The 22,850-nt window shown below is 43.1% G+C and overlaps 1 protein-coding gene and 1 pseudogene across 1 annotated transcript; one reads left to right on the top strand and one right to left on the bottom strand.

Moving 5' to 3' along the window:
• Positions 1–1,311: 1,311 nt before the first annotated feature.
• Positions 1,312–5,501, top strand: LOC147428064 (uncharacterized). The gene is made up of 7 exons (XM_086497110.1): positions 1,312–2,301; positions 2,547–2,618; positions 2,826–2,887; positions 3,603–3,744; positions 4,317–4,403; positions 4,795–4,884; positions 5,010–5,501. The coding sequence occupies exons 1-7, from the start codon at positions 2,062–2,064 to the stop codon at positions 5,124–5,126; spliced, it is 810 nt and encodes a 269-aa protein (XP_086353236.1). The 5' UTR covers positions 1,312–2,061; the 3' UTR covers positions 5,127–5,501.
• A 12,871-nt stretch (positions 5,502–18,372) lies between these two features.
• Positions 18,373–20,613, bottom strand: LOC147428063 (subtilisin-like protease SBT1.5; annotated as a pseudogene).
• Between the last annotated feature and the right edge of the window lie 2,237 nt (positions 20,614–22,850).

Genomic DNA, 22,850 nt, shown 5'->3' with positions numbered 1-22,850 from the left:
GGTCGACATCTTTTTTTAGCTTACCCAGTGCTTTCTTGGCTAGATTCCTGAAAAGAGGGTCTTTGAATAGATGTGCCCCCTGTTACCAACAATTTTTTTTAACCTCTTGGGGTCAAATCGTATCAAAGAGATTCTTGGTCCTGGAGGACCTTTTTGAACACATGGATTGTGAAATCATGGGATGTGGTAGTTGCATACAGAGATATGAATTAGCTCAAAAATTGTCTTGGATCATTTGGTCAAATAGTAGCTAGTGAGATTAAGTGGGGAAGAAAATTGGGTTTGTCTTAAAAAAAATAATAAGAAAGGAAAGCACCAATGTGTATGAGCAGTTTTGCTACCTGGGTCCTAAATGCCTAACCTAGGTGCACATGACATTTGTTGAAGTCTAAAATAATACACTCTATCACACAAGACATTGCAGACTGAAGGTGCATTTGATTGCTTGTTCTTGCTATGAGCACAGAAGGGCCATCTCGCTAGCTAACCATCTATTTACAACAATGTGAGTTAACCGACCTTCACTTTTAATGGTTGCTTGGCTACGAATTGGTCGGCATTATCTCTGATGCTCCCAGACAAGGTTCTTCTACATCAAGCAACAACAACGCTTCTTGCCTCCTGAATCTCCATTTGGTTGTATCTGCTTTGCATGTTGTACTTCATTTGAATGTCATTTGAATGTTGTACTTCATTTACACAAAATGTTGCTTGTGAGTTGGCATTCTTTCTTATGGTGGTTCATTGGCCATCACCCACATGTGGTAAGGGTATTTTTCCACCACCATGTGTGACTGGGCAGGTTATTGTGCACATTGTCAAAGTGGATGAATGCGATTCAGGTCAAAAAGTAGGGTCTCATGGGCCGGCTAGAGTGTATAGACGGCATTCAACAAAGGTAGTTACACAGTGCCATAACAACGTATCATAATTAAACTCCATACCAGAGAGGTGGCTCCACCTTTGGTTGGGGTGCTTCACTACGACCCCTCGAATGTGGCCATGGACCATTGTCAATGTAATGGACTTTGCCAACATCTCTAGGATGGCCATCTCTTCTTTGGTGAGATCGATCTATATACTTACAAAGTGAGTGCCTATGGGTACAGATGGGTCAGAATGTGTAGCTCTTGTAGCGGGACCATTGAGAGTCTGAGACTGTGCTTTAGAAAGACATAGACTTTCTCATTCTTCACAAGTCACAACCACTCTCGTCCTACCCATCTCCTGTCTGAGCTCTCCCTCTCTTCCCGAAAGGGGGGAAATTAGTAACACGCTACTTGGTGCCTTTCACCATCTATCACTCTCCACAAAACACAGCCTTTTGTACCATCCAGCAGAGTGTGCTGGGCGGTGTGTGTACAACCTCCTACACACAAGGCGCCCGCGCCCTCCCTTGAAGGAGGAAGGCGAAATGGCGACCCATTCTCTCATCATTTGGTCTGAGGGTAGAAATTGTAGAAGGGTTCATCCAAAAGCAGGCCTGCTTTACAAATTGTAGACAGTAGAATAGCGAGCCTCGCATCTCTCTCTCTCTCTCTCTCTCTGTGCAGGGCACTTTTCTTCTTGCTTGGATTCTGTAACGGGTAGTTGATCTAAAACCTAGAGAGAGAGAGAGAGGTTTTATGTAGTAGCCATAATTGAGTACCCCTGGGCCCTTGTTGAGTTCCCTCTCCGGACAGTGGACGCATCGAACAGAGTAGAGAGAAAGAGAGGGAGAAAGCTTTTACTCTCGCCATACATAAAAGAGAGAGAGAGAGTGTGGGGAGAGGGCGCTCTTCTGTTTAGTAGTCCAGTTGAGCTGAAGTCTGAGGAACCCAGAGAGAGAGAGAGAGAGAGAGAAAGAGAGGCGTCTACTCAAGAATTTATCAACGTCTCTATTTCTGTGTGTGACAGAGAGAGAGCGCTCTCTCTGCTTAACAATACACCAACGTACCCATTTCTCTTACAGAGAGAGAGAGAGAGAGAGAGAGAGAGAGAGAGAGAGATTCAAATTCTATTTTCTATTTGGTGATAGAGAGAGCCTCTCACTCTCTTCTCCTACTGTGATTGCATTTGTGTATGCTCAAGCTTGCTCTTCTCTCTCATCCTCTGAAAGACCTGCGCCTCAGCACAGGAACCGCCGCGCCCCCTTCTTCTTCAACTCACCCGAGCTTGCTCACAACAGCCATGAAGGCCCAGCTCAACTCAGAGGTGGTTCTCACGATGCCGGAGGCTCTGCTTGCCGAATGCAGAATCTGTCAAGAAGAAGAAGACATCGCCAATCTTGAAAAGCCATGTGCCTGCACAGGAAGCATCAAGGTGAAGTAAAACCCATACGTTCTCGTTTTTTTTTCTTCCCCCAAAATCTCAAATTGTATGCAAGAAAAAACAGACTAAATGCTATATTAAAAAAACACTCTGAAAATAGTTTTCAACTTCAGTAAAGTTTCAATTTATTGGATTGAAGTCATATTTGGTGATTGAGTACCAGAACTTGGATCATTTTTTAACCGATTATTTGCTAATAATCTATTTTTGGTTTTCTTTTTTTGAGGGGGGAGCAGTATGCCCATCGGAAGTGTGTGCAGCGCTGGTGCAACGAGAAGGGCGATACGATATGTGAGATTTGTCAGCAGGTATTTATGTTCTTTTGTCTGATCAGATTTTCTAGTTTTCTTTTTTGCTACGAAGAAAACTGCTAATTACTAAGATTATTTGGCTTGTATTAAGAGATTTTTTTCCAATAGGAGAAATTTTGTTCCCATTAATGTCTATTGTGATGATCATTTTGTCTGTCCTAAATATCAAATTTTAATTGGAGAAATTTTGTCTTTGTTTTGCAGTCTTACAAAGGTGGGTACACAGCACCTCCTCCACCACCCAATGATATCGCCATTGATTTCAGGTAGAATGGCGATTATGATGCCTCAATGGAAGTAGGATTTATACAATGTTGGTTTGTGTGTGTGTGAGAGAGAGAGAGAGAGAGAGAGAGAGAGAGCGCTTTAGCTCAAGGGAGCTCTGGCATTAGCCAAATGGGCGGCGAGCAGACCTGTGCTATTGAGCACATTGCACAGGCAGCCGGGAAGCGTGAGGTAGCGAAGAGGCCATTGCTGGAGGGGAGTAGAAAGCAAGCATTTTGATTAAACCGGCAGCTTGTGAGTCAGTTTGTCGTCGGAGGTCGCCCTTGAACTTTCTTGGCCAGCAGCTAGCCAAAAGGTGATCTCCACCTAATGAATCCACAGGCCGGCTACCCGGTGTGCTCATTACAAGAGAGTATTATGCAGTGTTGGTTGAGAGAGAGAGAGAGAGAGAGAGAGAGAGAGAGAGAGACATTTTGTGCACACACACACTTAATCACCTTACATCAATAGCAGTAACTTTGAAATGATAATTTGAATTAGCTAGTGCGATCCACAATAAAAGCTTTGCTTAGCAGATGTGCAAGGCAAGGCACTGGAGTATATTTAATTTGCAAATGTGAAGTGAAAGACTGATTTACAAAATGCATAGTAAAGCTGATGCCAATGACAAGTGTACTAGTACTGTGGGATTATAAGATGTGTGCAGTGGTGGGAAAGGCTGTTGACAAAAAAGCTTTCACTGTTTTGATTCAACAGTGATGAGTGGAATCCACATAGCATGGAGCTCCATGACGCCCGCCTGTTGGCAGTGGCGGCCGCCCAGCGTCGCTTTTTGGACGCCCACTACGAGGAGGCCAACTCAAGCAGTGCAGCGTGTTGCCGCTCGGCCGCCCTGATTGTATGCTCTCTCTCTCTCTCTCTCTCTCTCTCTCACACACACACACACACACACACACACACACACACACACACAGACTAATTCAGGGTTTAGTTTTCAGTATTTAGTTATATTAGGGCAGCCGATTGAACCCAGGTCTGTGCTATGACGGGATTGTGGGGTGCACTGTCCACTCCGCTTCAATTGAGCAGACTGTTGCCTCAATTTTCAAAGCCATGCAATTAAGTCTCATAGGTTGGCAGTGTAGGCATCATTGTGTGGTTGCTTTCCCCACCTCTTATGGTTCCCACTATCAGTGAACCTCCAATTTATTTTCCTTTTAATTTAATGGCTCTCTGCACTTTCCACCTTTTGATGAATACCTTTTTTCTTCAACCATTGACTATTACCAAGACAAGTGTTCTGAACTTTGAATGTGCCTTTTCAGACCGTGTGTGTGTGTCTGATTTGAAAGAGTTTTAACGGTCACTTTTCTCTAAAGTTACCTTTTTTTTTTGTTATTCTCTGGATACCAAATCTCAACAAGGCACAGAAACTGAAGAGCCTTGGGTTTTTGTGTTTGTTGAGAGCAGTTGATGGCTTTGCTGCTTCTTCGCCATGCGATAGCCATGGCAGCTGCGAGCGCGCGCACTGAGGAGGATGCCTCCATGTTCTTCACTGTAAGTACTGCTCCACCAGACCATATCACTACCTTTTTGGCACCTTCACATGGCCAAAAATCATAGCAATATTTGAAGAGTCCCATCCATGCCTTTGCAAGTAGTTACGTCTGACTCGATGAATGCTTCCAATTTAATAGCCCTTGATATAGCTCTTTCTGGAAAGTGCCCTTTGTGATTTAATTTTGGGCTTTTGCAACTCCCACTCAAGCACCTCCATGAACACCACCACCAGTCTTTGCACTATTGCACTGGTGTGCACCTTTTTGTGCATTTTATATAAGCATTTGTGCAACCATGTATGTAAATCAGACTTTCATTTGTGCATTTTGTCATTTAAAAGATTTTAATTAGCACGTAAAAAGAAGATAATTGCTTCACCATTTTGCAGCTTTTTGTCCTCCGGGCAGTGGGATTTCTCCTTCCTTGCTACATAATGGCTAGGGCGATGAACATGCTTCAAAGGAGAAATCAAAGACAGGTCTGTATCACGTTTATCTTAAATTGAAATAAAAACACATCATTCAACGTGACGAGCTCTAATATGAATCAATCATCTCACTAATTCTTATAAAGTGAAATACTTTTTAATGTAAATTTTTGCAGGAGGTTGCCATAGCCGCTGCAGAGGTGGCCATACTTCTCCAAGCAGGCCAATCGCAACGGATGTTTGCCGGTAGTTCGAACCAATCGCAAGCTTCCGCATCACTACATGTCCCATGAGAAATTGAACCATATATATTATGAGCAAGAGCAATCCCTTTTTGCCAATCATCAAATTTTCCAAGAAAAATGCCAAGGTTGCTACTAGCCAAAGTTTTTTTCCCATCAACATCATAAGTTTTTGAGTTCAAAAAGGCTCTCACAAGCGAGAGCTTTCCTTCCTAGTGGCATACTTTGGGCCTCTCCTATACATGTGTATGTAATATGTGTACCAATTGGCTCTTTTTCTTGTCCCCCATGATTTTGCCTCCCCTCTACTACTCACTCATAGCTCCCTTTCCTATGAGATTAGTAAGAAAATTGGCATGTGGGTGTGATGGGTATCATTGTTGTCTACTTATGTAAATGAGAAATGATCAAAAGCATTACCAAGCATCTTAAGGCATGATGACTAAGAAATGGATGGCCCTCATGTTCTAATCATCAAAGGCTTCCTAGTAATGAAATAGATTAAAATTTTGAGGCCACTAGTTTTACTATAATAAAGGAACAGCAAAATTGTTTTCCATTATAATTTATCTTGACCTTTGAAAGTGGAAGAAATATTGTAGATGGATCAACTGTTGATCTTTTTTAATAAAAATAATAATTTTAGGGTTCATGATGTTGCGTTGTCCCCTTGAACTCACAACCTCTCCCTCCACAGCCTCAAACTCTAAACCACCTGTGTTGTCGCCCATTGTAAACTCTAAACACCTGCGTTGTCGCGCGTTGAACATTATGCGACTCTGTACGATCGAAAACCTGTCCCCCCCTTGCTGTGTCGATATGACGACCACATCACTTGCCTGACCGATGAGTCGCTCCTGTCGCCCTCTCCCGAACGAAGAAAAAGAAAAACAAAAGAAAAACTTTCCCATACATTATCTCATATGTAAGTTAAATACTTAATATTTCATGTTTGAATGCATTGTTAACACATGGTCTTTGAAAAATACTCATAAAATTCGTGCCATATATTTTCCTTGCCATCAAGAGATAGGAGAATTGAAGAGGTGCAGGATAGTAATATTGAATTAGAATTGAAGAGGTGCAGGATAGTAATATTGAATTATCAACAAAAAAAAGCCTTTTAAATACGGTCGACAAAGGCATAAATTATGTACAAATAGAATAAACCATTTGTAGGTATCATTTGGGCCACTCTTAGGGAGTGGCCCCAAGAGAGGGTTCCTATAGATAGACGCGTCATGATTTGTTGGTATCTTTCAGAAAAAACAATTCTACCCTTCAGATATCGAAAAATCTTGGAAGTACATCTTTTTTCCCCCCCTAAATATAGCTTAACGAAGAGTAGGTTGATATTTACCCTTAAAATGAATGATAAGGGTCACCCTGCAAAAATGAGGTTTGAGTTGATGGTTGTTTTTTGGATTGGGAGCTATATTGAATACATAGTTGCTGGAAAATGATCACATTGCACCGCACGTGATGCCAACCTATTGCGCCAAAATCGTCTCAGCTTGGTGCTTCTTCTATGCCACTACCATCCCAAATCTCTGCGCTCTCATTTTCGGCATACTTTCACTAGGTCTCTTATCCTTCAACCCCCTTCTGCGATAACCCTTTGCGATAGTGGAACAAGATGCAAGTGCCTAAAGAATCATGTATTGTTGGAATGTAGAAAGCCAAAAAGGCATGTGAGAGCATGCTTCATGTGTTGAATGATTAAATCCATATAGCCTCTACTACTTGAGAGTTGTGCCCTCTTCATGAGGGGTGCATATCATATCTTCTTGTTCCAAGTTAGATATGGCTCTCATCCCAAGGCATGATAATTTGTGCTAGGGACATACCTTAGGAGAATCAACATCATTAAAAGGCTTAACTTGCAAGATTTGTTGTTAGGCACCAATGGACCATATGGTTTGCCTTAATACTCAAGCAAAGCTAGAGAACAAGATACATACTTTCTTCATGTTTCTTTTTTGGCATGCCCAAAGGACATTAGCCTTATTAATGACTACTAGCCACCTTTTAGGAGAGGCCAAAATTAATATCTCAACTCAAAAAATTTGATTGGTGTATGAGACGAGAACCACTCATTACAACGTCTGTTAGCATCGATGAAATTTTCATCATAGTGAAGATCTAAATCAAATTCATGGAGCATAAAGATTAGTGCGCTCACAATGTAATGGGGAAAGGGAGTTTGATAGCCTCTTGTGCACATCGAAAAGAGATGACAATTGCGATTTCATCGTGCTTTTTGATGGCCCTTCAGGCAAGCTAGCACGAGGAGCTCTAATTCCACCCAGACACCAAAGCACGAGGATTTCCCTATGCAATGTTTGTCTTGCAACACCCACATGCCATAGCCTTGGCGAAATTCTCTTGAATTGTTAATGCATCTTTAATTGATCCATCAAGCATAAATTCTTTTCTCTTCAAATGGAAATCATGTTGGTGTTTTTATTCTCGCTACCATGCGGACGGGAGACGATACGTTTTCAAAACGATTGAATTAACTACGCCAGCTTTTCTTATTGGATTATGAGTTTACAATTCAAGGTGGTGGCCAATCAACAATCGGAGAAGCCTGAACCATCCGCAAGATTGAGTGGGAAGATGGGGTTATAGATGGACACAAGTGGCAAAGAGGATACGAAGAAGAAGAGGATCACAAAGTATCAACAAGTGGGGAGTTTCACGCATTTCAAGCCCCAATGGGCAAGGAGAGAGAGAGAGAAGCAACAAAAGTGGAATGTGGGGTCTTATAGAGATAGTGGGGGGCATGTTTGTGTGTGTGTGTGTGTGTGTGTGTATGTTGAGTGTGAGACAAGTGTTGCGGTGAAACTGAATGGATAGGGGCGTGAAACTGAATGGGAACTTGGGACGTGTGTGCTAAGTGCTCTCATAGGCCTACTACCTAGTCAATTATCATCTTTGTCTCAAGTGCTCTCTCTACCTCACTCCCCAACTTTTATTGTCAATTTCCAAATGCTCCTCTCCATGTATAAATTGTAGCCATCATGACCCATGACCTTACCCTTTCCCCTCCTTGAGTCTTGCCTTGTCAAACAAGGGACCTGAAAAAATATTAGATCTAAAAAACTTCATGCCACTTTTTGTATGCAATTGTTTTCCTCTCGACTTGGCTATCAATCGGATTTTGAGTTTCTCGTCGACACAATTGCAGCCTAAGTTACACTTGTTTCGACTCCGATGGACAACCATTGTTACCAAGTTCTTGCTATAAATTGCATCGCTTAATCTGAATCTCGTTCTCTCTAGAGGGTTGAAACTAACCTTGTGGAATTCTAAGTTATTGGATTCAGACTCAATCGGTGGAAGAAACAAGCCTTCGTAAATCTGCCGCCGCCTAGTGTGAACAGTGTGGAAGAGGAAAAATGAAAGAGGACTGAGAGAGGCCATCAACTCTTCCCGAGAGGGGGGGGGGGGCCAACGGAAGAGTCCAACCTTCAATTGAAGGTGATTCAGAGAAATATTAGAGAATTTAGTGTATTTTTGTGATCCAAAATACCCCTAATTTTTTCAATCTAATTTAGAGAGAGAGAGAGAGAGAGAGAGAGAGAGAGAGTGTCTAGAGAGAGAGCGCGATTCTTGGAAATGGGGAGGCAGAACCGTAATAGCTGAAGTGAAAGCTGCAGGCCCACGTGCAGCCCGCAATCTGAGGTCAGTCCTCAGTCCTGACTGGTCCCTTTTGCTCGCTTCCCCAAAATTCAAAAATTCCCATTCCCATACCTTGCTTTCTCCAGCGCGCTGCGCGCCCCCCAAAATCCGCCCGATTTGATCCTCTCAGCAAAAACAAAAAAACAATTGCCTTTCTTTTACCTTAGCCTACTGTGAACACCTTTAGGCTCTAGCACTGTAGCTCTTCGGACTCGGGACACACATATTAACTGCCACAACGCACAATCAATCTGTCCTATTCTCTCTCCAATTTATTGAGCCCTGAACCAGGTACTGAGTGCCACTAGCATTTACCTTCAATTTCAACATCTTTCATTGACACAAGGAGTGACAAGTTCCTTCAGGATGGAATCCGGATCCAAGACATTGCAAATCCCAAATGCTCGTGATCGTCGGATTCCTATGATACACTACGAGTGAGATGAGGGTAAACAAGAGTTACATATTTCACCTCTAGGCCACCCACATTTTGTGACTCCTCCCCATCACCTTAGACCAGGGCTAGAAAAATACATTTTTTCTAACCGAAGAAAATAAGGGCAAGCTTGAAATTCTCTCGGCTTCTAGGTCAAAATTTAAAGCTTTTGATAGCGGTTACACTAAAATTTGTGAAAACTTCCTAGTTTTCTTCAAGGCATGCTCAAAATCTAACCGGGATTTTAGGATTTCAGCCGGTTAAAATACATTGGACCCCAGTTTTTTTCTAACACCTCCTTAGACCACCTCGTTTCCCTCTACTTGTCACTATCAGTGTTAAAAGAAGTGCTATTTTTTCCGCTTCTGCCATTTTCACCGCATGTACTGCACCCTTTGCGTTGTGTACCAAAATTGGCCCAACTTAGCAAGTGCTCTAAAAACTATCAAATCAACATCAAGTCTCTGCATTGATGACATCTTTTCTCACCAAAAGCTCCAATTGCTTAATACAAACTAGTCTTGCTTGGTGGGCCTACCTCATATTGAGACCTAGTATGGGAGAAACGAGGACATATATAGTATGGCAATTAGAAATGAAGTGCTTTACTTACCTGCAATACTTTACAGGTGCTTTTCGATTGCGCAAGCTTCACACCGATCTTTGAGTCAAGCTTTAGAAAAGCAATGTGAATAGTTAAACATATCGTCTTGCAATGAAGCGACACAAATTGAAAATGCTAAGTATACAGTGCACGTCATGCAGAAGTGCCATACAAAAGTATGGTGGAGAGTTGGCATTGTGGTCTCTCCAGAAATAATAAGAAACGGAAGCCGTGCCTTGCCCCGTAGCATTTATGTGTTGCGCCAAGCAAACGTATGAGCACAGGAAATTAGATCTAGATAACGGACCTTGCAATGTTGTCGAATTGGAGTCGTGCTTGTGCAATAAAAATGGCCATTGTTGTGAATATATATACTCTCTGTCAGACACAAAACAAGAGTCAAGACAAATGCAAAACATAGAGGATATTGATTAAGCTTAAAGCAAAGCATATCTAACTTTATGTTCGATGTGTTGAACCATGCAAAAGCGTAGGCATGGAGAATTGGATGCAGATAACGAACCTTGAAGTGTTGTTGAGTTGGAGTCGTGGTTGCATCTCGATCGTTCCCGCTTCGATCTATGTGTTCATAATTGCCATGCTTCCAGTAAACCTTTCCTTCTTCTCACTATTTGTTAGTATCCTTGTGAATGTAGCCTCAAATCACTACAAGAGGCTATTCATATTAGCGACGCTCACACAGCGACGCTCAAAAAAAAAATCCCGGCGTCGCTATGAGCGTCGCAAATCCCGGCGTCGCAAAATAACAGAGAGCGCCCAAAAACTCAGATCTCAGATCTGAGTTTTTCGGCGCCCTCAAGCAAGAGCAGGTAACGCTCTCCCTCTCTCTCTCTCTCTCTCTCTCTCTCTCTCTCTCTTTCTTCTCCACACACACACACACACACACACACACACACACACACACACACACACACGAGGAGAGGAAGGAGAGTCAGGTATGCTCCTTCCCTCTCCTCACTCTCATGTTCCCTTTCCCTCTTTCTCTCTCCCTCTCTCTCTCTCTCTCTCTCACACACACACACACACACACATAGTGTTTTTGAGAGAGAGAGAGAGAGAGAGAGAGAGAGAGAGAGAGACAGAGAGAGAAAGAGTACAAATATAAACAAAAACGCACACACACATACATAAACAAAGAATGCACACACACATTGAGAGAGGAAAAGAGAGAGAGAGCATGCGTAAACAAAAAACGCACACATTGAGAGAGGAAAAGAGAGAGAGAACATGCATAAACAAAAAACGCACACATTGAGAGAGGAAAAGAGAGAGAAAACATGCATAAACAAAAAAACGCACACACATTGAGAGAGAAAGAGAGAGAAACTAATTTAACGTCGTAGGAAACTAATTAAAATTAAAAGACCTAAAGATCTAGCCGACGAGGAGTTGAACTCAAGACCTATTATTCAAGAGGGAAATGGCATAACCAATCTATCATACTTGGCATGGGTGATAGAAAGGTTATACCATTTATCTCTTTTTATTGGCACACACATCCACACACGCGCACACACACAAGAAGAAGAGAGTTATAACGTCGTAGGAAACTATTCTAAAAGACGTTAAAGATTAGGTTAGATGTAGACTTACGTTAAATTAGATTTAGGTTTATTTAAGTTAAATTAGATTAGATTTAGGTTTATTTTTAGTTAGATTTACGTTTATTTACGCTAGATTTAGATTTACGTTATATTAGATTAGATTTAGGTCTCCATAGACTGCGATGCTTGCATGAAGCGGGTGAAGAAAACCCTCAATGGAATATAGGGTATTGCTGCCTTCACTCATGGTGGGCTCCGTCGATCCAAAAGTACTGATGAAATGTCTTCAGAAGATAGGAAAGAAGGTGGATCTTCAGGGCGGCAAGAGTCACTACATCCCCGACAATGACCATCTAGACAACCTCTAGTCATTCAACAGCAACTTCAAAGTTAGTAACAAGAGCAAGAACGGTCCAAAGGGCCAATTGCTGTCGTCAGATGTGGATAGAGATGAGGCAGCGTCACCGCCGGAAGTTAACTCTCACATCTTTAGTGATGAGAATGCAACTCTTGCCGAGTTATGTGAAAAATAAGTTTTAAGGTTCTTATAATCCCTGTTAGTTTAGTTCTTTGTTTTTAATATAACATAATTTACGTTAGATTTAGATTTATTTTATATTAGATTAGACTTAGGTTTATTTAGGTTTACCCACACACACACACACACACACACACACACACACAAAAGAAGAAGAGAGTTTTAACGTCGTAGGAAACTATCCCAAAAGACGTTAAAGATTAGGTTAGATGTAAACTTACGTTAAATTAGATTTAGGTTTATTTTTAGTTAGATTTACGTTTATTTAGATTTACGCTTATTTACGTTAGATCGAGTCCACGCAAGAATTACTTACGGTTTAGGGTTTAGAGTTAGACGAACAGTGAAAAGATCTACTGTGAAAAGATGTTAACATGCTATTAAGTGCTACAGCTAGAGAAGAGGCAAAGGGAGAGAGAGAGAGAGAGATAAGACGAAGAATGCCAATAGAATATTAAATTTGTTGTCCAGGTTATAAGATTTTTATCCTCATTATCAGTAGTGACGAGGATGTGGGACCGTCCAACCGAAACACCTATCTCTCAACGAGGGTCTTATGTCCTTGTAATCAATGCAAGCATGCTGTGTGACGGACAAGACGGGTTTCTTTACAGCACGTTCGCGAATTTGGTGAGTTCGATCCATCTATTATAGATCGAGTTGTTGCCAATTATAACTCGTCGGACTCTGACGCTGGCCAACAAGCAGCAACCTTGCAACCCAATAGACATGTTCGCAGGCGCTTTGGTCAAGCAGCATATGTGAGGCCACAAGATGTAGCCTCTGACAGCTCGGGGGATGATCATGCAGAGCACATTCCCAACGAGGCAATGTTTGAGCCCGAGATTGATGAAATGATCGAGACGATCATGGATTGAGAAAGGCTTATCTATGATGATATGAAAAGTGAAGCCGATACGCCATTGTATAATGGAGCACGTATGTCTAGATTGAAAGCACTCCTGGTTCTTCTCAACATGCAGGCAAAGTTTGGATGGAGTGACACTATCGTCACATCGCTTTTCAGGTGATCTGTTACAATTAGTTTACTTTAATAAAACTCTAAATGTATAATGATCTGATAGATTTTCACACGATTGTATCGTATTTTTATGTTGTGTAGATTGCTTAAAGAGCACATACTACCAGCTGACAATGTGATGCCAGATTCCCGAGATGAAGCAAGAAAGATTTTGCGAAACTTGGGGATGGATTACAATTCTATCCACGCTTGTCCTAATGACTGCATTCTTTTCAGAGGGGAATACATAGACATGGAGAAGTGTCCGAAATGTGATTCCGAAAGATATCGAGTAGATCTCCACGGGACAAAAATTCCACAAAAGATTTTGCGACATTTTCCTCTGCTTCCTCGCATCAAGCATTTCTTCGAATGTAAGTCCATGGCCGCCCTAGCATCATGGCATGAGGAGAATAAATCTTCGAATGGTGTGCTACGAATTCTTGCAGATTGCGCAGCCTGGAAACATATAGATGGAACATGGTCGGATTTTGCCAGGGAAGCTCGAAATTTGCGCTTAGGCCTGGCTATGGATGGCGTAAATTCATTTGGTCAAAGATCAACATCTTACAGTGTATGGCCCGTTGTCATCGTCAACTACAACATTCCCCCGTGGTTGACTACGAAGAAGGGGCACCTATGGCTAAGCTTGATTGTGCCAGGGCGATATAAAGTGGAGAATATGGATGTGTATCTTCGTCCACTATTGGAAGAGCTACAACAATTGTGGATTGGCATAGAGGTGGTGGATATGAGCCGACACACAGGACGACGGAATGCTTTGATCAGAGGCATTCTAATGTGGACCATGCATGACTATCCCGGGCTAACAGAATGCTCAGGTGATCTATTGACACTCCTCACTCAGACACTGTAAATCTTGTTTTTTCCCATAGTTGATCTATTATCATGTGTATACATGCAGGGCTTCAAACAAGCGGATACAGAGCATGTGTCACATGTGGACCTAGACTGAATGCACGTAGGGCGCCCTCACTGAAGAAGCAAATCTACGAAGGTCATCAAGCGTATCTTCCAGGGAATCATGTGTTACGCGACGGCTTTTTGGGAAGAGAGCCACCAAGGATGTCTGCACAAGCATGGTTAGAGCAGAAGGAGATGTGCGATGACGGATTGCCTCCAGGGATGAAGAGACTATCTCTATGGTACGAGTTACCATACTGGCCCCGACTCATGATCAATCACTTGCTCGATCCAATGCACATATTCAAGAATGTGGGTAATCTACTATGGGACCATCTGACCGGCAAGAAAGATACTTTGGGAGCCAGAGTTGACCTTAGAAATGTGGATCGTATGGAGCAATATTGGCCGCAAACAGCGTCTGATGGATCGATAAAACTCCCTAAAGCACCATGGATTTTCACAGGAGCCCAAGAACGCAAAGTAAAAGAGACCATTCGATCTTTGCGGACCCCCACTGGCGTAATGCACTCGCTCCGAACGTGTTTTACTAAAGAAGGAAAGCTTACCGGTTTGAAGTCACACGATTGGCATAAAATGTGTCAGGTACGTTCATAGTGGACTTTAATATCATTGCATAAAATGTGGACTTTAATATCATTGCTGCACATACTTTACAGTTTATTTTACCGGTTGCCATTGAGGGATGTTTGTCTCTCGAAATCCGTAACACAATCTACAAACTTGCAAAGCTGGTGCAATGGATCTCACAAAAGGAGATCAACGTAGACTCCATACCATTCGCCAAACTAAATGCTGCGGAGCTTGTGTGCATGTTTGAGAAACATTTTCCTACTACCATGCTAACCATTCAGGTGCATCTTCTTGTTCACATAGTTGATGAGGTGGAAATAGCTGGCACAGTTCATTCCAGATGGATGTTCTTCTTAGAACGTTTCATGAAAACGATTAAGGGATATGTGCGCAAAAGGCACGTCCGGAGGATAGCATGGCAGAAGGTTGGTTGGTATCAGAGTCCCTAGTGTACATTGGAGAGTGGCTAGACGGATTTGATAAAGCTCGGGATACGCTATGGCGAACCATAGATGATGAGCGCATATCTGGGATTGTCATGTGCAATCTCGGTGTTGAGAAGAAGATGACGGAAGATCTAGAGGCTAAAATCAACCGATCTTGCATGCTTCACAATTCAGTGATGCAAAAGTGGATTTCACAATATGAGGATGCAAAGCAAGAGCGACAAAGGGCACGAATCGAGTGGAGACGGGGAAGACGACCACCGATGCACTATGCGACGGTTCTGGAGAGCCTACCAACATTCATGAGCTTAAGATGGTTGCACCACCAATTGAAAAGCGCACAACAATGCGGTGACGAAGTGACTGAGGAAGAGTGGGAGTACTCTCGGGGTTGCGCGACCAAGGTAAGTTTGCAATGTACGACTAGCTAGTGACTTTATTTCTAAACGTTTGAACGGCCACTCATAATCTTTGTTCGTTGTAGTATAATTCATACACAGCAGCATGGTGTAAAGGTCGACATTTTAGGGTGGAACGGATCGACAAAAAGCGTTTTACTCAAGATTGTGGAATCATGGCAAAATTTGAATAGTTTAGTCGACGATGTTCCTCTGATGCAGATCCTGTGGTGGCGGAACGCACTTACTTCGGCACGCTACAAGAGATTTTGAGGATCGATTACAGAGGATTTTTTGTCGACTTGTTCGACGTGCAATGGTTCAAGATAATCATGGAGGGTCGCAACGCTACTATGCGTAGAGGAGAGTCTGGTTTTCTTCAGGTGGATTCTACTAAGAAATGGAATGACCTAAGAGACACTTTCGTACTACCCGAGCATTGTGAACAAGTAAGTATGTAAATAGTTAACATCCCCCTTTTACAAGTTATGTGCTTGAAAGCTCTCATGTAAGTTATGTGGCTCTGGCAGGTAATATTTCATCCTACAAAGTCTACATCAAACTGGTGGTACGTCATAGAGGTAGCCCCTCGTAGTGCAAGGACGTATGAAGGCTACCATGTGCCAATCACAACGGCATCAATGGAGGAGATCAGAGAAGATGCTCAATCAGAAGCCGCTGCGGTGGTGCCAGACGAGCATCAAGATGCTACTACTCTATATGGGGTGCATGCAGAGGAGCTACAAAATGAAACAGAGGATATGTGTTTAAACGGAGAGCTCTATATAGATATAGGAAGTTATGCTGAGTTATGCGAGGATGAGAGAGAGATCTCTTAAAGCCACAAATATTGTATTTGAACAATTTGCTCCGTGTTGTAAAAGCTCTGGCTCTCTAAGTACCTTCCATGGTATATAACGCTCTTTTCTACTCGCGCTCACATCTTTTGATTGAAAATTCTGAGTTTTCGACTTGCCTCTTCTATCACTCAATTCATTGCGTCATTGTATTTATATGCGTCATTACGTCATTGTATTTAATGGTATTTGCGTCATTGTCTACTATATTCATTCAATATTAAGTTTAAATATTCGTGTGTTTAATGCAGGTATGGATGATGAGGAGTTTCTTTTTTTTGTCACCGCAGCAGAGACAGTGGTACGTGGAGCGTCATCGCTCTTGCGTATCATCGCACGTTCCTACTCCATCTGCATCTCCCTCTATTTCGGAGCATTCGGCGCGCTCCGAAGCTTCGGCGTCGACGAGACGAGCTTCACACTCGTCTAGACACCGGCGCTCTAGTGGTGGCGGTGGCGGTTGTTGTGGGGATTCCGCCGCCGATGCCTCCATACCGCCTCGTGTTCGACGAGGCTCTTTACCGTCCCCTTGTTTGCCCGCCCCCACACCAGCCACAGCATCGCCATCTACGCCAGGTTTTGCGCGGTTGACTGTTCCTAGCAGCTACACACCTCTACCTACTCTGCCAGGAGCCACCCCACTCGACACTCCTCGCTTCGGGGCCCAGACGCCGATGGAGACACCTGACGTCCGTACCCCCATCGACACGCCGCTAGAGACCCCTGCCGGGACACCCAGGTTCACGCGTCACCGGCCAGAGGGCTTGCCTTACTCCGTCGGCTTCAGCGGCGGCATCATCATGGATGATGACGGCAAGAAGGTGATCTCGCACATGCGTGGTCTTTGCTCTCAGTTGTTTAGACACTACATACTAAACAAATGGAGTGAAGTACCAAGTGATTTAAAAAACAGAGTCATCAGCATACTTCATGATGAGTTTCCCGTTCCAACACGGTATCAGCGCTTCAATGAAGACCTGATGAAGATTCGAATGCGCGAATACTGCAAACACAAGCGTTCTGAAGTGCAAAAAGCAATCAAGCATGGGTGGAACAGGCCAGATTGGCTGGCCAAAGAAGATTGGAAGAATGCGAAGAAAGCAGCGCGCGAGAATCCCGACAAGTGGAAGCAACAAAAGGATGCAGCCAGAGCGCGAGTAGAGGCACGGAGCTCGCACCACTTGGGGAGCGGTGGATGGGCATCATTTGAGGCCGATTTTGTAAGTGTTTTCGCATTGCTCTTTATGTTCGATAGTTTAGGGTTTATGAGTTTTTTAATTCTAACATAATGAAATCTTTGTATGTTTTGACAGTGGTCGATGACAGGACGTGATCCCACACCGTACGAGCGCGAGTACACAGGCAGGAAGGGCTTAAACTCCTTGATGGACATTCTCAGTTCTCGTGGCGGCATGGTTAGTATTAGGGTTTACTCTTTTCTATTTTTTCTATTGTTTTATAAATGTCGTTATATGTTTATACTTACTGAAAGCTGTCTTATTGTCTTTTTTTGCAGAATCCGACAGATACGCCGCTTGGACGCGATGAGACGTCTGACTATACGACGTCAGTTTAGCCATAGCTAGATAGCATTACTTTAGGGTTTCTCATAGCTTATGTATCATGAGACGGATTTTATACGTCTTTTTGAACCATGTATATTATTACATTTGTCACCGCAGTTCATTTTGCCAATCAATTCTTTATGCCTATGATGTTGTACAATTGTCATTACATTTGCCAATCAATTCATTTTGCCTATGATGTGTACAATTGTCAATTTTACGCTTGTCAATTTTGCAAACAATGCGTCTTGTGGGTGACTATTTTGGGTCTATTATCTACCCTTGCACTTTTTTTAAAAAGTGAATCAAGTACAATATGGTTGATGGGTGGCAGGGCATTCAATGTCCTGTCACCAAAAAAAAATTCTCTCGGGCATCGCTATAACCGTCGCTATTTATGGCTCTGTAGCGTCGCTATGAGCGTCACTATAGACTTCTGTTTAAACGTCGCTATAACCGTCGCTATATGCGTCGCTATACGCGTCGCTATATAGCGACGCATATAGCGACGGTTATAGCGACTCATATAGCGACGCTCTCGTAGCGACGCTATTAGCGACGGTTTTAGCGACGCCGGGGGTTATAAAAACCCAGTGTATATCCATCGCTAACAACGTCACAAGAGCACACAACCTCTTGTAGTGAATGTGTTGCCCTTATTCCGATTATGAAGGGTAGTTTAAATCGCCTGTCTTGTTTGGACTTCTTGCTCTATAGCAGATACCTGCACCCACAAATACACCATGTATAGTTTTGACTACACTGAAAATCGGTGTAGTCTTGGAGCCATGCTCGGATCGATGTGGCCTACACCTTAAGCAGTCCTAACTGCTGTGGTTTCAATCCAGGCATTTGCTATTGCCAGTCCTGTGTTGTCCGTCACCTTTGCCATTGCCACAAGTACGGATCGTATTGCTGGCGGGCTCCAAGTGGGATGTACAACTTTGAGAAGTGTTGTCAACACTTGCCACATGTGAGCATGACATCGACGTGCCCAACAGGATATTGAAATCCTCTCTCCTTCTGTCTTCAGCTAATCCTAAAGGTGCTGGGAATCCTATATTCCATGCGGCAAGGATGTTGACGCCAGGAGGAATGATGACAGGCTTCAAAATGTATTGCTGTCGCGCTCCATGCGGGATGTATAGCCTTGAGAAGTGCTGTCACACTTGCCACATGTGGGCATGACATCAACGAGCCCAATAGGATATTGAATCTCTCTCTCCTTCTGTATTCAACCAATCCTAAGGGTGCTTGAAATCCTATCCATGCGGCAATGATGTTAATGCCAGGAGCAGTGATGGTGGCAGGCTTCAAAATGTCCGGTGCAATGAGGTTAGAACTTAGGACCACGTGAAGAGAATGCAGCCATCATTGGAGTTGGCCTAATTCCAAGTTTAGTTCCTAGAAACTGTACATGAGCTGTTGGATTCTTAGTTGACTTGATCTATTGCAGGATCTCCTTCACCGAAGAGTGCCCAACCAAGGTAGCGGGGAGAATGTGGTGACCTAAAGTCCTCACCTTCTGAAACACCATTGCTGAGCATCATGCCGATACCATCGGCTTTAAAGACAACTGCAAACCCCTTTGCTTCCTCATTTTTATCATCATGATCAACACAATATAGCACTGTCTTCCCCTTGACGGCATCAGATGAGAGCACATCTGAAGACGTACACTCCCGGGCAAGAGATGCATTGCCACCCAGCACCACCACACTGCCTGCATATATAGACCAGTGGGTCGTCCCTTACTTTGGTATGCCATATGGACATGCCCTTGTACTCCTTCCCATTACCCAAGATTACTGGTGCCGGGAATTCTCTGTCAACCGAGCTTGCAGCAATGCTGAATATCCACAAAGCCACACTTGTAGTGCTTCCTCCAAGTGTTGGTCCAGCATTACCTACCGACATTTGCCATTGCAGAGAATGCACCTATCACAATCACATTTTTATCGTAGAATGGACGTGCTATTGTGCCACCAATAGACACAGAGATGACATCCACACCATCGAGAATGGCTGCGTCGAACCCCGCAAGAATTATATCAGAGTTAAAGCAAGACAAATTCCAGCAGACTTTGTACATTGCAATGCGTGCATGTGGTGCCGTGCTGCACCAGAGAGGCTAGCATCAAGTACAAACATGCCAGCGGCGATGAAGGACGTGTGTGTACCATGCCCATGACTGTCTCGGGGGGATGCATGGGAATTCAACGTTGCCGACGAGTGAGCAGGAAACCGCGACCTTGAAGCCACGGACGAAAGTGTGTGCACTGATGAGCTTGCGGTTGCAACGGGAGGAACTGAAGGTAGGTGATAATTCACATAAGCCTTCCACCAGGGAGGCACAAGGGAAAAGTCAGCATTGTCACGGAAGTTACTGCGCTCATGCCAGATGTCGGTGTCGATGACATCGGCACCATGCTTACGGGCAGGCCAGATACTGGCAATGGATTCGCCGATGGGAGAAGCTGCAAGGCTGAGGAAAGCAGGTGTGAGTGGTGAGGATCTCAACATTGCTATCTTCGAAGGCGGTCTTGATCAAGGCGATCTGGCAGAGCTTTTGGACTTTGGTGGCTGTTTTTTTAGGTGTTGTGCAAGCACCACATGGTGGCTTGTGGGCTCAAAGAGGAGAAAAAGAGCCTTTGGCTCACCAAGTAACCAGCAATCATGGAATTCCAAGTCATTGTGTCTGTTACTGGTGGCAAACCCCCAAACACGCCCTGAGCCATCTTCACACGTTGACAGTTCATATAAAATTCGACGAGAGCATTTCCAATGGTCAATGTCCCTTGCAACTCATAACGAAAGCTCCATGTATGCATGAATTGGCCTTGCCATGAATCCTGTAGCTTGGTGCATGCTTCCAAAACATTCACAATGGAGGAAACATCTGCCATCTGATGCTAGATATTATCTACAAAGATAGCATTCCATGCAGATAAACTCCTTGCTGGTATCATGTCAGTCAACCTGCAACCATCATCACATTCGACATACATACTAATAAGCATGTCTTGTACCGAAAACTTCGAGTCAAGTCTAGAGTGTCACATTCTCAATAAATCCTGTATCCCTAGATTCTCTTATGGATGCAAGGAGAACATCATCTGGCTTTGTACTACTCTTGTGGATGCAAGGAGAACATCATTTGGCTCTGTACTACCGACTTGCATTCTATTAAAAAGATGAGCCATACTGACTATAACTTGCTATTAATGTATTCCATGTGATGGTGCTCCCTCGTGTAGAGCGACTGGTGAAAAGCTATTGTTAGTGACTGCTCTACCCCTTGCTCTGCTAGCAACGTCAGTCAGAAAGCTCTTCTAGCTATGGTGGGTTGCTAACCCTACAAAATCATGAAGAATCTCAAGAAGTTTTTTGTTGTGAATTGTGTAGATTTGTTTGTATCTCATCAGCAGGTGGACTCAAGGCGCGAATTGCAATGTAGGCGTGGTTGTGTGTAAGTGCATTGGAAATTGGGACTTGCAAGGGTTTGCGTGCTTCTTCCTCTTCACTTGAGTGATAACCTTGCTTACACACTCACTCACACATTGAAGCTATGTTTCTCTTTCATCCACCATAGCTAACTCGATCCAATTCCTAATAGCTAGTGCAAAGCTCACGGCCATAATGGTTTTGAGGCTAAGCTTTGCACGGAGACCTACAACTAGCTTGGGATAATGAGGTGTTTGTATTGTCCTACTGCATGATGAGTTGGATGTGTCTAGTGCATTGAAGGTTTGTGTGTGTTCTTCCATTTGTGGAAAATTATGAGATTGTGGGCATCATATTTTTTGTTCAAATAAAATAAATGCGAGTTCAAGTGATTGTTTGGCATTGAATGAAGATATTTGTTGTTTCAGTACTCTATGTATTCACTTCTTTGCTTGTTTATGTGTACTTTGTTTATAATGCTTATGTACTTTGTTTAGAATTCTTACATAGCCAGTGTCATTCGGATGCATGGTGATTGTGAGCTCAAAACACCTCAAGAATTCATGTCAGCATTCTAGTATGGAAAATTTCTTAGTAAATATCCTTGAATCTTTTATAGGGATACATGTCCAAGCCACCGAATGGTTTATCAGGAGCTCAACAAGGGCCATTAGGTTGCTCCCTATTAGAGGACTTTATTGAACATAACTAGATGCAATTGCCTATATTGCAATGCCATGGTGTGAAGAGTTTTTATGATGAGGCTTATGTTTGTGGTTGTGATTAGTGGAACATGCATGACTGAGTGTATGGTGGTTCCTTACATATTGAAAGCCTCTTTACTTGTGTATGCCAGGGAAAAAAACTTTCAATGCTTCAAGGTCTTGAGGTGCTTTGCAATTATATAAACACAACAAACCTTGAACAAGTAGAAATAGAATGAAAGTTTTCCTTGTTCTGCACCACTTGTAAGGAAAAGATGGAGTGGCTTGTTTGGGTATATATAGTCACTAAAAATGTGCTCTTGTCATGGATTAATCTTGGTTAAATCATGAAAGAAATTGGCATTAGTAATTGTACTTATTTTACATGTTTGGAATGATTAGGGTAGGTGATAAGAAGTTTCGTGGGACCCTGCAGTTGATGTGAATCTTCTGAAGAAATTATGAGGGTTCCAAGAAGAGGAAAATGATCAGATAGATTTTCACTAATAGGACTTGCATAAGTAATGAGGAAAGATGCCTAATCACCAATATGAGAGAAATAGTTTGTCAAGTGGGCAGATTGGAGACAATTAAGTGAATCCCGTGTCATCCTTCCAAGGGCCAAACTGCCAAGCATCCACTAGAGCCTATTTTTCTTCCAGGGAGGACCACTTCTTATGCCCCCCCCCCCCCCCCCCCCCACACGCAAGAATGTTGGAAGGACCCTGTCTATCTTGTCAGGAACAAACCATATTAAAGTCCCCCATCAAGCAGAAATCCCCTTATAATTGAAGTTGTGATAGGTCATTCCATAACATCTTCCTACCCTTGGAATCAATAGGTGCGTAAATGTTGATAATAGTGAGGAGGTTATTATGTACCTTAATAGATACTGCAAGGGCCCTTCCGGACGGGTGTTGAAAAACAACTTTAGGTTCTAGATCTCTGTGCACTCCTGTCATCACACCACTAGAGCCGTCGGGACCAGTGCTGTA

The sequence above is a fragment of the Adiantum capillus-veneris genome, chromosome 23, assembly GCF_014529385.1.
Source record: "Adiantum capillus-veneris isolate H3 chromosome 23, ASM1452938v2, whole genome shotgun sequence".
In the NCBI taxonomy this organism is placed as follows: domain Eukaryota; kingdom Viridiplantae; phylum Streptophyta; class Polypodiopsida; order Polypodiales; family Pteridaceae; genus Adiantum; species Adiantum capillus-veneris.
Note: the sequence above shows the minus strand (reverse complement) of the source record. Positions and strands in the feature narration are given on the sequence as shown.

Excerpts from the sequence above, each read along its gene's own strand:
- LOC147428064 (XM_086497110.1), top strand. The coding sequence starts at position 2,062 with ATGCTCAAGCTTGCTCTTCTCTCTCATCCTCTGAAAGACCTGCGCCTC. Across the intron at positions 2,888-3,602 it reads GATATCGCCATTGATTTCAG|TGATGAGTGGAATCCACATA; the intron begins GTAGAATGGCGA and ends TTGATTCAACAG. Across the intron at positions 4,885-5,009 it reads AAAGGAGAAATCAAAGACAG|GAGGTTGCCATAGCCGCTGC; the intron begins GTCTGTATCACG and ends AAATTTTTGCAG.